The sequence below is a fragment of the Thermobia domestica genome, chromosome 8 (genome assembly GCF_964235325.1).
Source record: "Thermobia domestica chromosome 8, izTheDome1.hap1.1, whole genome shotgun sequence".
NCBI lineage: Eukaryota > Metazoa > Arthropoda > Insecta > Zygentoma > Lepismatidae > Thermobia > Thermobia domestica.
This window is the reverse complement of record NC_137461.1, coordinates 170695129-170711682: the sequence shown is the minus strand read 5'-3', so window position 1 is coordinate 170711682 and position 16554 is coordinate 170695129. Positions and strand designations below refer to the sequence as shown.

At 37.8% G+C, this 16554-nt stretch overlaps 2 protein-coding genes across 7 annotated transcripts in view; both read right to left on the bottom strand.

Annotated features, from left to right (window-relative positions):
* The window catches only part of Mo25 (calcium binding protein Mo25), a 201628-nt gene extending 189244 nt beyond the window's left edge, over positions 1 to 12384 (bottom strand). Inside the window, exons 1-2 of one of the 6 annotated variants that reach the window (XR_014132748.1) lie at positions 12164 to 12384; positions 11427 to 11545 (exon numbers count right to left, since the gene is read on the bottom strand). The gene's annotated coding sequence lies outside the window, so the exon portion shown is untranslated. The remainder of the gene's footprint in view (positions 1 to 11426; positions 11546 to 12163) is intronic. The other 5 variants (XR_014132749.1, XM_081769268.1, XM_081769266.1 and 2 more) reach the window with 5 other exon arrangements.
* A 1665-nt stretch (positions 12385 to 14049) lies between these two features.
* LOC145692385 (uncharacterized) lies at positions 14050 to 16080 on the bottom strand. Its single transcript, XM_081767683.1, has 3 exons — positions 15867 to 16080; positions 14633 to 15342; positions 14050 to 14535 (listed from the first exon to the last, which is right to left on the bottom strand). The coding sequence occupies exons 1-3, from the start codon at positions 16078 to 16080 to the stop codon at positions 14050 to 14052; spliced, it is 1410 nt and encodes a 469-aa protein (XP_081623809.1).
* Between the last annotated feature and the right edge of the window lie 474 nt (positions 16081 to 16554).

The window sequence follows — 16554 nt, the reverse complement described above, 5'->3', positions numbered from 1 at the left end:
CAAGTTAAATGAGTGCTCTGAATGCTCAGGGAAAACGCACATCAAGCAGAAATTTATGGACCTGATAGACAGACACATGATCGAAGAGGTGACCTACAAACATGGGTTTCAGTTGATCGAACCATGCTGGAGACAAGGATTAAATCTACTGACGAGTTTGTAGATGATCTGTGCAACAAGCTGGAGGTACTTCAGAAAGATTCATTTATTGCAAAGCAACAATCGCCATATCTTACTCAACAAAAAGAGAACTTGAAACCAGAAGAGTTTGTTGCGGTATGTGACTTTTCTGAGAACTACTCTTTTGTGCTTTAGGATGAGACACAGGGATACCACTGGAATATTGTCCAAGCAACTGTGCACCCATTTGTAGCCTACTATCGTGAGGAGGGTGTACTGCAGCACATAAGCGTGGTGATCAAATCTGAATGCCTCAGACATGACACTGTTGCAGTTCATCTGTTTCAGAAAAAAAAAAAAAAAATGCAAATCCTGAAAGACAAGTTTCCAATGTGTCAAAAATGTATTACTTCTCTGATGGAGCTGCATCTCAATACAAGAACCGGAAAAACTTCATTGACATCTGTATGTATTCCCACGACTATGGTATGGCATGTGAATGACATTTCTTTGCAACCTAACATGGTAAAGGCGTGTGTGATTGTATTGGAGATGCACTGAAAAGGAATGCTGCAAAAGCAAGCCTTCAGACAGCGTACACAGATCAGAACATGACTCCACGTCAATTGTACAACTAGGCTACGAATGACAGCAAGAATTCTAAAATAGTGTATGTGAACTGCACAGATGGGGAACATAAAGAGGAAGCCACCCTCCTAAACGACAGATTTGATGCAGCTCGACAGATTCCTGGATAGAAATTTCACTGTGGTTCCTGTGTCTCAACGAAAGGTCGCAATGTGGTAATATTTTTCTAAACCAGACTTTAAGGAAGAGTTTGTAATTGCAGCAGATGGCTCTCAAGCTGGCATTACCATTGATAGGATCAGGGGCTTTGTTACTTACACCTATGGTAGCTTCTGGCGGCTTGCTTCTATTCTGCAAGTCGACGAGACCCATGAAACAGCAAAGTTGTGTTTTCTGAGACCTCATGGGCTAGCACCTTCCTTTGTATATCCAAATATACCAGATGTGCTCTCACTGTCTGCTTGTCACATCATCTTTCTTGTTGATACCATAACTGCAACTGGCCTTACATACATGCTCACCAACGAAGAGATGGAAGAAGCCAGTTGACTGCTTCAACACAGACACCACTGGCAATTGATCACTTCCAGCAGGTCAGTAATAGCCAGGGTTTGCCCAAGAGGGCCCAGCCCGAAAAAAACCCACCGGCTTTTTTCGGGTTGGACCCACCTGAAAAAACCCACTTTAAAACCCACCTGGACTTTTGAGCTTTTTGGTAGTATATTATCGGTACAACTAAGGTGATCACATTGAAAATGACTTTTATCAGATTTTGGACTTCCCTTGGGCGAATTAGATGCTTTCATGTTAGAGTATCAGGGTTTGCCCAAGTGGGCCCAGCCCGAAAAAACCCGGTGGGTTTTTTCGGGTTGGACCCACCTGAAAAAAAACACTTTAAAACCCACCTGAGTTTTTGACCTATTTGTTAGTATATTATTGGTACAACTAAGGTGATCACATTGTGAGTGATTTTTATCAGATTTTACACTTTCCTTATGCGAATTAGGGGCTTTCACGTTAAGGTATACAACAACATTCAACATAAGACCTTTATAAAGTTCTGAATGCACTAAATGATAAAAAAAAAAACTTACCTTAGCTTGAGATAGTTATACAACAAATTAATGTATGGATTATGCTTATAGCCTATTTGAAGTAAAATAAGCAATTTTGTACTTTAGAAAATATTTTCCGTGAATAGTGTGCTCGTCGACTTGGCGACACCGAAGGACATTATCACTCATACGTTTGACGGGTTTAAGGTCATAGGTGCCAGTACTAATAGTACATATGTAAATACATTAGTAAAACTATTAGTATTATTTCTTCCTTTGATGTAAAACAGAAGTCTCTTCAACGAAAATTTGGTTTTCCAACAATAACAATTTAGTTCAGTCATTTGTTGCTACTCTTTAAATAAGCATTCTGTAGAATCAACACCATCAATAGCGTAAAAATTCTTGTCAAATTTAAGAGGCTTAATGCTCGGGGTTCCGAAGACTATGTAACGCTTAATATTTCAAGTGCTGAGTTCAAATTTCCGTACTATTGGAAAATTTTATGTATACGCCGTGAAAGAAGTGCTCGGGAAATTCCCGAATTAAACGCAGAAGGATCGGAAATGAATACTTCAACAATAAAACTATTTATTTTACGCTTAAACCTGCCATACGTCCCGTAAAAAACTGGACAGTCCCGCGTCTCTGTAAATTTAGTCGGGACAGGGAAATGTCCCGTATTTTAACTCCGTTCCATTTCTGATATCAATATCAGCTTATTCGAAAAGTGAAACAACAAATTCTGACATTCGCTGGGAATCCTGTAATTAGTGAATGAACAGTACGCTGTTGCATGCAACGGTTTCGAGGAAGTTATTACACCATCCTGTTTGACTTGTTAGCGAGCGAAACTTGCAATGCTACTTTTTCCATTGCAGTTGATGGAACTCGAAAAAAAGGATGGCTTTGAGTGTTTTTACATTTACAAACACAGGGAAGATGACTGAACTTTTCTCCAGCAACACATTAGATAAGATGACAAGAATTATAATCCTTTTCAGAGGCTAGGGGCACAGAATTGTGCTTTGTTCCAGGTCTTAGAAAAATGTAAATATGGTCCTGACAATTACACACGACACAAGGAGAAAAATCAGCTTTTCATCAGATTAAACTGACGAACCTAATTTTGGCAAATACAGCCATGTAAATAAATATTGCTAAACGCGCGAAGAATATTGAAGGTAGATTGTACCACTGATTTAAATAATTCGCGTATTGTTTTCCTGTAAAGCATTTTTATAGCACATCTTAAGTTTTTAAGAATCTTCAGTCTGTACAATTAATTGCAGGGTACGAACAGAGAAAAGCAGCTGCTACTTAGTGAACTTTCGCCTATTATATTATTGAAAAAAAAAAAAAAAAAATGAAATGAAATCTTTTAGTTTTAGTCTCACGGTTAAGCCTGCTATGCTCAAGGTGACGATTATGATGAGAAATGAATGAAATGACGGAATGAAGAAAGTGGGAGGAAACGTGAGAATCCCGAGAAAACCCACACACAAGGTGTTTGTCCACCACAAAGCTCACTTGGCGCGAGCTAGGATCGAACTAAGAACCCCATGCACTAGAGGTGAACGCTCTACCACTGAGCCACCGCGGCCTATTATACTTTTGTTCATAACCAAACTACAGTTCATTGCATTGTGTTGGAAAGTTGAGGGTGGGGGAGGGGAATTTGAGGTGTCCCGTATTCTCATGGAGAAAATATGGGAGGTTTATTTACGCTGTAAGATGTTAATTTCATATAACACATTTTAAAACATTTATTTATTTCATACAACATGAATTGTATCTTTGTTTTAAATTCATAGACCCCTTTTGGTATTCATATTTGGCGAACGTCAGTCAGGCTTCAGGATGACTTGATCTACATTTGTTCGTTTGTCTGCCGAGCTCCTTCAGGCCATGCGGTTAATGTACGCGTCTTCGGCGTGGGACCCGGGTTTGCTTCCCGGAGGGAGCTCATGTGGTTTGGATTCCACCTTAATCAGTAGGTCCCATCTCATATAGCCTCGCTGCTGAAAGGGACGTTAAACACCAACTCAACTCGTTTGTCTGCCTCTACCACACACACTACAGAGTACAACTTTCGGCGTTTTAAGTTAAAATTTTCAGAGTACAAACACGAGACACTGTAAATTTCTTGTATAGATTTCGGCGGCATACCAACGTAAAATATCAAAATGGCGGCTATTTTTTCAAATCAGTGAGTATCCACGCTACGAATTTTCAGTCTTTTAAGTTGAAATTTTGACGGCGGAAGCACGAGATATGCTAAATGTGCTGTATTGATTTTCTCGGAGATTGAATGTAAAATTTCAAAATGGCCGCCATTCTTTTCAAAACAGCAGCGAGTAGAAAATTGTTGCAAGTTGTGACAATGACAATCTTGAAATATAAATCGCATTTTAACACTTTTACCCCAAAGACATTGAAATATTTCGAAAAAACCCGATTAAACCCGAAAAAACCCAATTAAACCCGAAAATACCCGAAAAAACCCACATGGGCCCAGGTGGGTTGGGCTTTTTTCAAACCCTGTAGAGTATACAACAACATTCAATGTTAGACCTATATAAAGTTCTAAATGCACTGAATGAATAAAAAAGCTTACCTTAGCTTGAGATAATTATAAGAAGAAATTAGTGTATGGATTGTGTTTATAGCCTATTTGAAGTAAAATATGCAAAATACTTTCCGTGAATAGTGTGCTCGGCGACGCGCTGAGGCATCCCTTATACATTTGACGAGTTTAAGGCCATTGGTGCCTGTACCACCAGTAAATATGTAAATACATTACAAGCTAATAGTATTATTTCATATATTAGATGGTAACACACGTAATCTTCAGTAAAATTTTGTTTTCCAACAACAGCAGTTTAGTTCAGTCATCAGTTGCTACTCTTTAAATAAGCATTCTGGAGAATCAACACCAGCAACAGCGTAAAAATTATCAGATTTAAGAAGCTTAACGCTCGAGTTCCGAAGACTATGTAACCCTACTATTTCAGGTGCTGAATTTAAACTTCCATACTAGTGGAAGTGTCGATGTACAGTAATGGAAGTTACATTTTCGTGGAAAACCCGTTATGAGAAAAGTGCTCGGGAAATTCCCGCAACTGAATGCACAAAGCATTGGAAGTGAATACTTCAACAATAAAACTATTTATATTAAGCTGGAAGATATTTAATTTCAGTTAAGACATTTACCTTATAAAACAGGAATTATTTCTTTGTTAATTGTTTTAAATTCATTTTCGAGAAAGAACCGTCTTGTTAGTGCTAGGGAAATTTCCGTAATTGAACGCGCAAAATATCGGAAGTGAACTTCAACAATAAAACCATTTACTTTACGATGGAAAATATTTGCCATATAAGATATTTTGAAACATTTATTTAATAATACGTGAATTATATCTTTGTTTTAAATTAATATATTTGGTATTCATACTGTATTTAACAAACGTTACTGAGGCTCCTGAAATGATTCGATCTACATTTGTTCGTTTGTCTGCCACTACCACACACACATTACAGGGTACAACTTTCGTTTTCCTAAGTTTAAATTCTCCGGGTATAAGCACGAGATACACTAAATTTCCTTCATAGATTTTGGCGGCATACCAACGTAAAATTTCAAAATGCCGACATTTTTTTTTTTTTTTTCAAAATAGCGGGTATCCACGCTACAAAGCGCCATTTTCGGTCTTTTAAAAACACATTTTCAGAGAGAAGCACGAGACACTAAATTAGCTGTATATGTATTTTGGCGGTGATCATGCGTAAAATTTCAAAATGGCGGCCATTTTTCAACTAGCGTGTATCCACGCTACAGGGTGCAATTTTCGGACTTTTAAGTTGAAATTTTGAGGGTGGAAGCAAGTGACATTCTAAATTTGCTGTATAGATTTTCTCGGTGATTCAATATAAAATTTCAAAATGGTGGCCACATATTCAAAACAGTAATGAACAGAGAATTGTTGCAAGTTGCGACAATGACAATCTTAAAATATAAATCACATTTTAACACTTTTACCCCAAAGACATTGAAATATTTCGAAAAAACCAATAAAACCCGAAAAACCCATATGGACCCAGGTGGGTTGGTTTTTTAAAAAAATACCCGGGTTTTTTCAAACCCTGATAATAGTTAAATATTTCTTACACCTTATTTCACCAATATTGACAAGTTGGCAAGTTGCCACATTAGCACCCCAGGTGTCTCTCCGACATGGTCACACGAAAATCATTGTAGGCTCCAGGCCCATTCTTGGCCCAGGTTGACATTTGGCACACTTATGCCGGCCACTTGAGGTTAACATGGTACTCATGAAATCAAATCTTTAAGTTTTACGTCCCACGGTTATGCCGGTTACGCTAAAGGAGACGGTAATTATGAGAAATTAATGAAATGGTGGAATGAAGAAAGTGGGAGGAAACGGAAGAACCACGAGAAAACCCAAGAGCAAATTTTCTGAAGAAGAAACACTTGTGATTGTTAAAAATAACGCTTTACGCGACATAAAAGACATACTATATTTATGAGAATCGTTCGTGCATTTAAGACACCTACACATAGCAGGCATGTTTTTATACTTTCCTGGTGGCTATTTTTTTCCTCTGGCAATTTTTCTGCACAGGTGTGGCAATTTTTTTGCGATCACATCGCAGATCGCGGCATATTCTGCTATGGGGTCAACCATAAAGGAGTTTGTGCCGGTGAAAGCATCAAAAACGAACAGCTTTCGTTCTGGTACGACAATGAACCGTGAACTTCTTAAAAACAAAAGGCTAGCCTGGACTCTATGGAAATCACATCCGAGTGACTACACATACAAAAACTTCGCTAAAATTAGAAGCCTTGCCAACAAGGTACAGCGGCGTAAGTATTTTGAATACATGGACTCAATTGGTGATTTTACTGTTAGCAACCCTAAACTCTTTTGGTCTGTAACTAAATCTAAATCAAAATCTTCGGGCATACCGGCAACCGTTCAAGATGAAAATGCTGAAGCAAGTGATAATCAACGACCCGACCTCTTCAATAACTAATTCTGCAAAACATTTACTTCTCTTCCCTCTACAACCCATCTTCCCCCTCTCCGCCCCATCTGTTCGGACACCTTATACAACCTCTCTACCACCCCGGGCGAATTTCTGACTCTCTTGCAATCGTTATCTCCACATAGATCACTTGGACCTGATAACATTGGTCTCTCTTTCTCAACAAAACTGCTTCAGTTATTACGGTCCCTCTATCTATCTTATTCAATAGATGTTTCAAGGAAGGGTATTATCCCACCAGTTGGAAACTATCTCACATGACCCCAATATATAAATCAGGACTTAAAGATCATGTATACTCCTATAGGCCAATATCTCCTCTTTCTGTAATATCAATTATCTGCGACAAAAATAATCAAAGACAGGCTACTTAAATTCACCTCACCTTACATCCACAGTTCTCAGCACGACTTTCTACCGAGAAGCTCAAGTCTCACAAACCAAAGTACTCTTTTTTCCTGTGCAGTCAAATGTATGAATAACAATACTCAATTAGATGTTATCTACTTTGATCTCTCAAAGGCCTTTGATTCATTCACATTCATCTTCTTCATAAATTCTTCAATAGATTTAATGTACATGGCAAATTTCTCTCTTTAATCACCAGCTACTTGAAGGACCGTAAACAGAGGGTTCTTCTTTCAGGGGCGACTTCTAACCCCCAACACGTGGTCTCAGAGGTGCCTCAGAGAAGTGTACTTGGGCCTCTGCTATTTGTCCTGTTTATGGATGATCTCTACACGCACTTATCAGCTCAACCTAGTGGCCTCTCCATCCGTGTCTCCATGACACAATTGCTCTACAGGAAGACATAAATTACCTTATAGGCTGGTGTGAAATGTGGCACTTGAAACTCAACAATAAGAAATGTGACAGTATTACTATTACTTTGGAAAAGTCTCCTGTTCCTTCCACATACCATGTCAATGATTCCCCTATCACACATTCTGCTAGTCATAATGATCTTGGTGTCATCTTTGATTCAAAACTCACATCTCCTCAATACTTAAGAATTCAATGCGCATGTTGGGACTTCTTTATCGATTCAATGAACTACGCACTGTTTCATTATCAACTTATTATAAAACTTTAATAGCGCCCAAGATCGAATACTGCTCTCCCATATGGGCCATGGCAGCACCTACACATCTCTGCAGACTTGATTCTATTCTTAATTTCTTTATCGCTATAGTCCGTTTCCGTGTTCCTGCACTTCGAATATTATCTAAGAAGGAACTCCTGCGACATCTGAATATCCAGACTCCGGAATCTTTGACCTGAAATATCTTCGTAAAATAGTGAATGGAGACTTACGATCGGAAATATTACTTCACGAGCTATCCTTACGTGTCCCTTCCCGCATCACCCGAAATACCCACATATTCCATCTTGTCCGCCGTAGGTTGGCAATTATACAGAGGTCTCTTTTTTACAGAATACCAAACTGTTATAATCAAGTAACAACTAATGTGGACATTTTTTCGAGCTACCCGGTGTTTGATAGAGCAATTAAACGAGTTTTAACGGAATAATATTACTTTTACACTCTTTTTTGACATTGTTCTATGTTGTTGTTATTGTTGTCTTTTTTTCTTTCTTTTGTTAACATTTCTCTGTGTAAAATGGCAAAGTTATGCTGTATCTGGGAATTTGTTCAATAACTAAATAAAATAAATAAATAAGTTCATCTGTACTATAACTTACTTTTTCCTCACAGGTTAAGTTCAAAAACACCACTCGAAATAACCGTTGAAAAATTACGATTTTCACTAATTTTCTTTTCATTGTTTCCCAAAACATTTGAACTGGGAACATAAAAATACCCCGCCTGGCACAGACGAAGTATAAGGGTCTACCAGAAAGAAGTGTTCAAAACTTTCAATTCTTACAAGAATTGCGTTTAAATACATTTGACATATGCTATAGAAGCTACACTGCAAAAAACACAAACCTGCATGTGCTAGGTGATCACTAAAATGCATGAATGCTATCTAATTTATTCACGGCAAGGCGAAGCTGGTCAACCCGCGCGGGGATGTGTCCGTTGAACAGCAGGGTGAAGAACTGAAAGTATGCTCGCGAGTGTAGATAATGGAAATGAGTTGAGTTGATTTTGAGTTTAACGTCCCTTTTCAGCAGCGAGACTATATGACACATGGACCGACTGATTAATGTGGAATACGAACCACATGAGCTCTCGCCGGGAATTGAACCCGGTCTCCCACGACAAAAGGGCGCAATAATGGAAACACAATGTATTCAATGTTACTAGATGTCTACCTGTCGTACAGCTTTATGATTATGGATCGTAAAGTAGGTTATATTACATCCGTAGAACGTTAAATTAATAGGATACGTTAAGTTAGTATTTGTACGTTGCATTTACAAGTACTTAATGTTTGTTTGCGCCGTAATATAAATGCCTATAAAACTTGTAAATTAAAATACAGCTATTGTACACTGTGCAGAAATATTACGCGGCAGAAAATAGTTTAATTGAAGGGGTCTAGCTTTTTTTTTCGAAAGAAATGTTACAATTTCGCTAATTTCTGTTAATAGTAGATTAGGTTACCAGTAACCACTTGCATCACTGTACTCATATTCCCTCATGAATGAGCAAACAAAGTAATTAGTAGGCTAATTTTTAAATTTTAGTGGCTTTTATTATAGTTTTTGTCGAAAACCAGGTGGACGACCAACTTCGGTGTAAATGCCTTCTCCTGTAAATTTATTTTACTACATCTGGCCCCCTTCATCTAAACATTCCCCGCAAAGGTAACTAATATAGTCCTTTTTCATATGTGCTTACTTATTTTAACGTCGTTTAGCACTTACAATGAATTTCCACCACAAACTCTTCACTTGTAAACATAAACAGCTGTACTACTTACTACTGATACCAGTCGCCTACAGAAATTTGTTCCTTAGAAATATGAGGTACCATTGGGCAACAGACTGACACAGTCGTTGTTGACTGGACGGGTCAAGCATGACATACTTACGCCCGTACCGTACTATGGGCACTATTTACTTCTGGAGATTTCCAAATACATGAGTTACATACGGAACTTACAATATGTTTTTGGCTAATGTTTAGCAGAAGGGGTCCAGCAATTCTTTCTAAAAAATGTTATAATTTCGGTCATTTTTGTACATAACAGGGTTGGCAAAAACCATGGTTTAAATTTTTTTTAAAAAAAAAAACAGTTTTTTTTTAAAGTTTAAACTTTTTTTTTTTTTTTTTTTTGTTAAAGCCAGGTTTTTTTGGTTTAAATAATTTGCTCTATGTATATGCTATGGACAGAAATAAGTTTGTTTCTCCTTGGTGTTATTATGCAACAACCGGGTTATGTTGGAACGGGTCACATACGCTTAAAGCGGAATCCAACCGCTTCTCGGCTTACATCTGGGGGAAACTGTCCTTCATTCGGACTCGAAACCGGGACTAATTGGCCACAACTGCGATACGTCTGCCGACTACTCACGAAGGACTCCTGATAAAAATACGTTGTACTGATCTTTACATACTAGTTAATATAATTGTCAAGAGTCATTTCAGAAGGACAAAAAGATAAATAGTTGCACAAGTGAAACCATTATACAGATTTACATATGGACAACTTCAAAACTGGAGAGTACAAAGAACTATTGTCCAAGTTAGTTCACTACGACATTTATTATTCAAAGTTATAGAAATACAACGATTTAATTTGCGTATCAGTACGAAGAGTGAATAAAAATACGAATTATTTGAGTCCACTTTGACCCATTTATACATAAATAGATACCAGATACTTCTGATTTCAAAAATGCCTCTCGTGCGGTTTGTATGACGCCCCTTCCCCCCCAAAAGTACGGCATTTCGATGTATTTTATCAATAGTAAACATTATTAGAACGAAACAATATTTAGAATTTTTCTTTGATCGCAACTGCATAATAATAATAATAAACTATAAAAAAATTACATACGAAACATAAATAAACTTATACAAAAAAAATGCTTTTGTAGTATAATCCCTTTGAGTAATGAATGAGGATATTAGGTCTGAATATAACGCGAATAATATACGGGAGTAAAACGTGATAACCCACAAATGTGTCCATCAAGACTTTACGAATACTTACACTTTTACGAACATTTTTCGCTTTTTGGTTTGAACCAGTCGGTTTTTTTGAAAAAACCAGCTGGTTTAAACCAGCCAACCCTGGTACATATTAGATTAGTTAAGGTTAGGTTAGGTTATTTTGCAGCGCAATCTTCCAAAAAAATGGTAGAATTTCGCTTATTTCTACTAATATGTTTAGTTCAGGTGAGCTTAGGTTACATTTGGTTATGTTATGTTAGGTCGTAAGTACTTCCGTCATCCATTTCTCCTGTAAATTTTGTTTTTTACGTGCTTCTGGACCCCTTCTGCTAAACAGAACCCATGTGTTTTGCATTGGCTTATACATATCATAATCAAAGAAAGAGTTGCAATTTTAGTTTAAATATTCGTAAGGAGGAATTCTAAAGAAGAAATGGATCAAAGATAAGACTACGGAAACGTAATTACATTAGTATAAGTTGAATTTAATAAAAAATGCGTTTTAAAACCTTGCACTTAGGTCGACAGTCCGGGTGGCGAAATTACTTCTCATCCATTCTCAGAAGACGCTATATCTCCACACCAAATACCCCGCTAGCAGCACTAATGATGGTCCTGTCAACTTCACCTAAAGCAAGTGGAAGGAGTACTATCAGTCCTTTAGTGCACATATTTTGCAGAAAGTTTTGACAAAAGAATTTTAACGTTACGGCATAAGCTGCGTACATAATATATACCTCAACCTATTGTAAGCGTGTACAGTGAATAGTTTCTTTAAAAAAAAAAAAAAAAATGTAGTAAGTGTTCTTAAATGGGCCAAGAAACAAGCTTCACAAGAAAACAATAGTTTGTAGCCGTAATATAGTGCTTGGATATTTTCAATCTGGCCGAACAGTGACCTCATAAATAAACAATCTTTTTTCCTTCATCATATCTCATACTAGCGAAACTGTGGAACCATTAGTGTATATACAGATTAAAAAAGGTTAACAGATCACTACCATTAACAGTTTTCTCTTAAAATGATCCTTTTGCGCGGTGTATATAACAAATCATTCGTTTTCTGATTTTCTAGCAAACTAGTTCGGTTTGCTCTAGCATATGTGTTTCAACAGTTTATGAAAATCCAGTAAGTACTATTAAACTAATAAATGAAACTAGTGTTTAGAATTACGTATCGTCTCTTTCTGCTGCACACAACTTGGAAGGTGGGTCTGGCACCAAAAAACGTGATGTATGTACTTACAACATACAAAAATTAGTTCCAGCTTCCGTATTTTGCTCGTTCAAACGAATTTACATTTGAAAGCAATAAAATTTGATTAAACTTTCATATCACGGCTGCATCTTATGATTACCACTTCTCTTAGTAGCATTCAACAAGCGAAATACTCCAATCCAAGGTCTTCTGTAACAGATCCTTCCCATAAATTCCCCTGCTGCAACGTCACAGATATGACAAAATCATTATGGCAATTCACATTTACTCACTAGCGCAGTTAAATTTTTTTATGTTATTATTATTTGCTGATTGTAATAATTTACTGAAATAAACCAAGCTCTTATACCACTTGTAAATTTTATGGTACTGATTTACAATACACCGTCACAAAAATGATAATTTTGTAATATGTGATTGGTTTCAAGGATAATTTTCACTGGCAGATAGTTTCTGCGCAGGTAGGAAACCGGTATTTTATGTTTACAATTGTCAAAACATTACAAGTGCTACACTACAGTTAAAGTAAGAGAACGCATTTGGAAACTGACCAGTGGCGAAGCTAAGGGAGGGCCAAGGGGGGCAGGCCCCCTTGCTCAAATTATTGGCCCCCGTAGTGGTCCCCCTACACAGTGATATTGCTATATGTCGACAAACGGTGAGTGGGTCGTTGCTACTAGAGACCTGCACGGGACGAATGTTTCGGCCCGAGCCCAATCCAGCCCGAATGTACGTAGGCCCGGCCCAGCCCGGGCCCGAAAAGATTTGGAGATTTTCGGCCCGAGCCCGGCCCGGCCCGATATGTTTTTCTTTAAATTCTTGGCCCAAGCCGGGCCCGGGTCCGACAAATTTTCGAAGTTTCATTTTGTAACATTTTTCACGGGCACACTTCTTCAACGTTTGCCTTTATTCTAATTATCGTTTAACGAATGTCAATAATTATTAAAGAATTGCAATTAATCGGCCCCAGCCTGGCCCGACCTGAAGAGAAATCAGTGTCGGCCCGCCCAAGCCCGGCCCGTGCAGGTCTCTAGTTGCTACAAGTGAAACTACTACCAAAACGTCTCTCGATAACAGGATTACCAGCTGCAGAATACCGTATGTTGCAATAGTCTGTTCCGAATAAAATATCTTTACTCGTTTTTGCTTGTAGTTCAGCAAGATCTAATTCACTGAAATCTGTGGGATGCATATGCATTGACCTCACCACCTGAACATTCCTTTTAACCTCTGTCCCTTATCTAGTTATCTCCTTTGTTTTGGACCAGGCCCGTAGCCAGCCTGATTGCTTAGGGCGGGCAATGATGAATACTGAGGGGGCAATGGGAGGGACCACAAAAACCCTTTCTCTCTCTAATATATAATGTATATATACCTACTATATATATATAGTTTCTGTTCCTTGCGGCGCTTGTCGTTGTCAATGTCTATGTTCATTTATATATATTTATTTATTATTTATGGAATCTATAAGAAAGTTGAAACACTTTATTATGGTGATAATATTACAATACCAAATCCACGACTATCAAATATCATCATTAACATTTTTCGTTAAAATGATGGTATATAATTCAATATATATTTTAATGCACTAAGTAGTACTAAAAGAATAATAATTTATTTTAGGAACATTTATTAACTGTTATCTAAATTATAGTATTTTGGAACTACAATACTTTTATTACAAGTAGATTATGGAATATTTTTATGTATAAAAATTAAGAAACAAGCCTGACAAGTAAAATAAATATTTTTTACAGTTCTTATGTTAGTAATTACATCAAAAGGAGTTTACGTGAGCACTTCGCAAATTCAATTACAAGCTGGCCTAGATCTAGTGCACGCAGAATATCTTTGTTGTAAGCCAGGAGAACGAGGTCCGATTTTCTTTCATGTCCCATAGACAGATGTTAAGGTCGAAGGAGAGCTGTCAGATGTGAGAAGCAATTTTCGACCGTGGACGTAGAAGACGGAATAATTAGAGCAGCTTCTGTAAGCATCTTTAGGCCTGGAAAAGCCTCGCCATATTTTCCAATTTGTTTTGTGAGCTCTTCCAGAGATGATGTCTTGTTGATCAGTCGATTTGCTAGATCTATTTCTTGCTTTAAATTCTGAAGCACTTTGCAATGCAGGTCTTTGTACTTTACATCACACAGAGGTTTCAAATTTTCTTCACTTCTTTTCTCGCTCAGTAAGTGGTGAATGGCACCAATCACAGCTGTCCCTGTCTCACTGAATCTGCTCCGAATTTCTTCGACGGAGATATCGAGAACTTCGCAGAATAATCTTTTCAGCTCCTTCTCGTCTTCCTTTCCCTTCTCCAAATTTATGCCTTTCAAATCAACAACCGAATCAGCTAAGCGACTGGAGAGTGTGCATTTGCGTTTCAATGGTTGCTGAATCGAAGTGTTATGCATATGCCTTCATTGCATCGTGAAGGATATTTTCAAATATTCCTTCGTCTTGCCGGCAAGACCTGAGCTGTTCCGTTACCGATCCTATTAACTTCATAGCGGCATCAATGTCCAAATCTCTTCTTTGTAGCAGTGCGTTTGTCGGTTTTAGATATCCAAGAACCCTGAACATGAGCTCAGTAAGGAAACAGAAAGTCTTAGTGAAGATCTGATGTAGTAAACCAGTAGCTTCAACTTTCATTGAGGCGTGTTCTTCACGAGAAGTTTGAATTGCCATCAGTGCGATTATTGTGTGAAACCTGTCGTCATGAATTACAGTCACTGTGTCAAGATGTCCAGTCCAACGTTGTTCCAACAATCGCTTTAACCCCCTTCCTGCGTAATCTGCTACAACGCATCCTTTTCTGAAAAAGTAATATAGTTGTTGACAAATATCAAAGAACTCATTCAGTTCAGAAATTGTGCCAATGGCTCTACAAATAACTAAATGTAATTGGTGATTGAAACAGTAAACAAACAAAATGTTCCTCTTCAAATTCTCAGACAAAAGAGCTTGTACTCCATTTTTCTGTCCACTCATGATAGGTGATCCATCGTAGCACTGTGCACTTATCGTGTCGGTTTTGAATTCTACTTTTCTTAAACAATCTAAAATGGCGTTCTTAATGCTGGCAGCTTCTTGTTTGTCCAACTTCAATATATCTATGCATCTTTCTTGCACTTTACAATTCACAAGGTACCTAATTGCGACAGACAAATCTTCGATTCGTTGCTTGTCTCTGGTATCATCTGCAAGTAATGAACAAAATGTACACTTTCGTTTGCTTCATTTACTATTTTCCTCTTAACAGATTCTCCAATGAAATAAATTATCTCATTCTGAATATCCGGACTAGTGTATGTTGCATTGGCAGGGATAGTTTTGACAATTTCTGCTAATTTCGGATCTTTACGAATACTAAATTCAAACAAATTTAAGAACAAAGCACTTGATTGTTTTCCGAGTTGCTCACACCCAGAATCTCCCCTAAAGCAGCGGTGCCCACAAAGGGGGGCTATGACGCAAACTGCGTCATTGAAATATTTGGGCGGGTTGAAACTATATATAAATATGTTTGATGGGGTGTAAAAATTAATCTAAAAGATTTTTTTTTTCATGGAAGAACATCTACGGATATACAATTGAGGGGGATGCGTCATGGATATGAGGGGGGGCACCACTGCCTAAAGGACAACTGATTCACAGCCAAGAATTGAATAACACACTTCCATCACACTTTTCACATAGTGCCTATTATTCATAGTTACATTACTACACACCTTCTTCACGACAGTTTTCCCTAGGTCTTCACGTTTCCGTTGCTCCAAGTAGCAAGCCGCAGCGTGCCTATGAGTTTCAGAATCGGAGTGACGAAAAACTCCCTTATTTTTCTCGGTTGCATGCTTCCAGTCTCTGAAACCATTCTGCACAAATGAGGGATCAGTTTCTTGACGGATATTTCCGACATGGGAAGCAAAAGGCAGCATCTAACATAACAGAATACTCGAGCCAATCCCACGTTTTGTACCATATTGGACGAAATCGTCGAATTGAACCAGAAATGCTGGAACCTGGAAAATTTGCGAGATGCGGCTGAGCGGGTTTTATATCGCCAAGGTCTGATATATGGTGGAAATCAACACCAACATGGTGGAAATCAGATGTTTGACGTTTAGTTTCTTCTTGATCTTCTACACATGTTGATACAGATGACCCTGCTTCTGAATTAGTTTCATTTTCGATAACTTTTGCAACGAAAAATGACTTGATGGATCTCTGCTTCATATTTATGGCATTATAATAGTCGGTAGAGTAGCTGGAAACGTCTGGCGAGGTACATTTGCCTGTAGTTCATTTTCTACTGTTTTTGTTTCCTTCTGAAAATTCGCTAAGCACTCTGCTACTTATTATTGCGCGCAATTATAATGGTGTGTGACAAAATCTTTTTAAAATAATAGGTT